The sequence below is a fragment of the Belonocnema kinseyi genome, chromosome 3, assembly GCF_010883055.1.
Source record: "Belonocnema kinseyi isolate 2016_QV_RU_SX_M_011 chromosome 3, B_treatae_v1, whole genome shotgun sequence".
Classification (NCBI taxonomy): Eukaryota; Metazoa; Arthropoda; class Insecta; order Hymenoptera; family Cynipidae; genus Belonocnema; species Belonocnema kinseyi.
The window spans coordinates 90,627,141-90,630,404 of record NC_046659.1 but is presented as its reverse complement, the minus strand read 5'-3'; the positions used below and the strand labels follow the sequence as shown (position 1 = coordinate 90,630,404).

The window sequence follows — 3,264 nt, the reverse complement described above, 5'->3', positions numbered from 1 at the left end:
GAATAATACAAAAATATTTGATCAGTCAAGCCCGTGTAAAGCTTACCCGATTCCTACCTTATCGACATGTTTTTCCAACCACTTACAACACCAATTAGGATATCAAGTTGAAAACCTTACAAGTTATATAGAAGGCATTAAGGATCGTTTATAGGGTGTTAAGCTTCTGAAAATTCGAAAAAAATATTCAAAAAATTTCTAAAATTAATTTTTTTTTGTATTTACAGAAATTTAGAACCATAAAAATTTTCTTAGCACCTTTTATTCAATTTCCCAATTGTTTAATTCCATAACTTAGTTCGTGGGGACGTAAGCAGTTGCAAAAACAATGTCAGTAAAGTAGGAATTGGATAAGTAGTATATGGACTCAATGTAGGAAGTAGATTAACTAAAAAAAAACCATTTCTTTTATTATCACTTAAAAATTCATTTAAATCCCCTGATACGTTTGAAAATATTTTTAAATCTATTAAATTATTTGAGATATGTTAAAATCTGTAGAAATCACTTGAAAATAAAATTAACTTATTCACAAAAATTCTCCAGGAAGCCCTTGAAATAGCGTTTTTTAATTCCTGCATATACCTTGAGATCGTTGAAAACCCATAGAAATCCCATGAAATAAAATTTATTCTATTCTCTAAAGTTTTAAAAGTTGAAATCCCTTAAAATCATTAAAATCCTTGAAAATCATGAGAATCCATTAAAATAAGTAGAAACGTTGGAAATCCTTGGGGATTGAATAATAAAATCTTTTCAATATTTGTAAATTTCTTGAAATACCTTAAAATCCTTTCAAATATTTGAAATCGCTATAGGAATTCCTTACAATTTGATTGAATTTAATTTATTTTCCAAAGTTCTCCAAAAATACCTTAAAATATTTGGAAATCCTACAAAATTCTTTGAAATTCCTTCCAATTTTCAAAATATCAAGCTAAAAATCTTTAAAATCGCATAAATGCTTTGAAATAATTGGATGTCCTAAATCTGATGAAATTCTTTTAAAACCCTTGATATTTTTGGAAATGCTACAAAATTCTTAAAATTTTGTTTACATGCTTTGAAATTGTTTAGTATATTTTAAAATATATAAATATATAGTCGAAAAAATCCATTAAAATAAGTAGAAAGCCCTATAGTTTAATTTAAATTAAACGTAAAAACATGTTCAGATTTCTAGAAATCTTTGAATCTTCGGATTCGTTGAGATCCTTGAATATTCAATAAAATCCTTCAAACCTTGTGGAATTCTTCAAAACCTCTTAAAAACTCTTGAAATTACATTTAATTTATTTGATTTCCTACATTTCTTTAGAAAACCATCCAAATCGAGTTTAAAATCTTTGGAAATCCTAGCAAATTTCTTGAACCCCCTTACAAACGTTGGAATCTCTTAAAATTCTTCAGAATCTGTTAAAATAGCTTAAAATCTTTTAAATATTTTAAAATCTCGTAAATCCTTTAAAATATTTGGACATCCTAAAAAAACCGTTAAATCTTATTGCGAAATTCTTTGAAATACCTTCAAATCTCTGAAAATGCTACAAAATTCTTTGAAATTCCCTTGAAATAATTTGAAACCCTACGTGAATTAAATAAGTCAATGATTCGTTTATAGGTTTTCTAGTTTTTGCATTACTTTTTCAAATATTCTAATATGATTTATATATATTCTGAGTTTCTTTTATTGGTTTCATACAATGAATTTTCTAGAATTGCAAAAAAAAATGATAAGATATCCATGACAGGAAAATCATTTTAAGACCTATAATGAATTTCCTATAATATTTTTTTGTGACGCTGTAAAATGTAACTAAAAAAATATACAAAAAATAATATGTAATGCGTTCTTCTTCTTCTTTAAAAAAAAAAAATGGGAAAGCCCGACTACCCTGAAAAAGTCGGGAGGATGGGTCTCCATGGCATCTCAGCCTAGCTACAGAAAACGATCTAATCCATTCTTGTCGAGTAGGCCTGCCCAGCGAGGAGAAATTTCCGACCGAAGCAGATATTGAACTCCATCTCTTCTAGGCCACTATCCGTCATCACTATTGTCTTTATCACTATCCAGCTGACTTCTGCTCTTCAGAATAAATGTAAGACTAAGTGCAACATTTGCTTCGGTCGGTGATTTCTCCTCGCTGGGCACAACTGCTATACAACAATGCACAAGATCGTTTTTTTTTAAATTACAACCAGACTGAAAGACTTCTATGCCATCTCAGCCTGGTTGTAATTAACAAACGAATGCACTGCAGCGGAGCAGGCCTGTCCGGCAAGGAAAAATTCCCGACTAAAGCAGATGTTGCACTTCCATTTCTTCAGGCTTCGTTATTAGAACAAGAGATGACCACGTGAATTTACCACAACACCAGATTACTCCTGCTTTTCAGAAGAAATTGAGGTGTAAGCGCAACATCTACTTCGGTCGGGATCTTCTCCTCGCTGGGCAGATGTTGTAGAATACCTTCAACTGCATGTAATCTAAGTTAATTTTATCATTTCCAAACGCACCTGAATTGAGAAATTGAAAAATGTACAACTAATTTTTCTATCTTCATTAATTTACAAAGTTATTGTTACTGAATGCAACACATTTTTCCAGAATCTGCAGATCGCAAAGTGATTCGTGACCCTGGATTATTTTCAGTGCCTGTGACTAACGCACAGGTTTTTGTTCGCATAATCATCAGATCCGTTCTAATACTTGGACGTCGAACATTGGGCGCAACGACTCCGCATGCATCACTCAAACGTCGCTTAATACTAAGTGTAGATTTGTGTTTTGGCTGAGATGGAGGTAACATTGTCGGGGATCCAAATGTTAAAGGTACTTTTCGATGATGATTGGGTGCCATTTCCAATGGCAAGCCCGCTACTATAAATAAATGGTAGAAAAGATCATCTACATGGTAGTTTCTTTTTGCTGAAACTTCTACAAAGACACAGCAGTCATCTTGACTAGCACAGTATTGCTGTGCTTCTTCAACGGTGACGGATCTGAAAACAACAGCAGATATTTCAATCTTCAGCTCAGACCAAGATGAATTTTGTTCGCTACACGCGGAAAAAAGTTTTTTAATGTTTATGGAACTAAATCAAGAGACGCTAATATAAGCGATAACCTAACACAGTTTTCTGGGCTACGATGATGTAACTTTACGACTTTTTTATACTTATTTTTTACTTTTTGAGACTCAAAGAAAAATGCGACTTTTTGAGACTTTTTTTGAGACTTGTAGCTTTGGGCAGAAACGTTTA

The 3,264-nt window shown here is 31.9% G+C and overlaps 1 protein-coding gene across 1 annotated transcript in view; it reads right to left on the bottom strand.

The window, feature by feature from the left end:
* Window positions 1–1,826: 1,826 nt before the first annotated feature.
* LOC117169932 (dexamethasone-induced Ras-related protein 1) overlaps window positions 1,827–3,264 on the bottom strand; it is a 32,717-nt gene continuing 31,279 nt past the window's right edge. Inside the window, exon 6 of the mRNA XM_033356442.1 lies at window positions 1,827–3,003. Coding sequence (XP_033212333.1) covers window positions 2,583–3,003 — 421 coding nt within the window. The 3' untranslated portion in view covers window positions 1,827–2,582. The remainder of the gene's footprint in view (window positions 3,004–3,264) is intronic.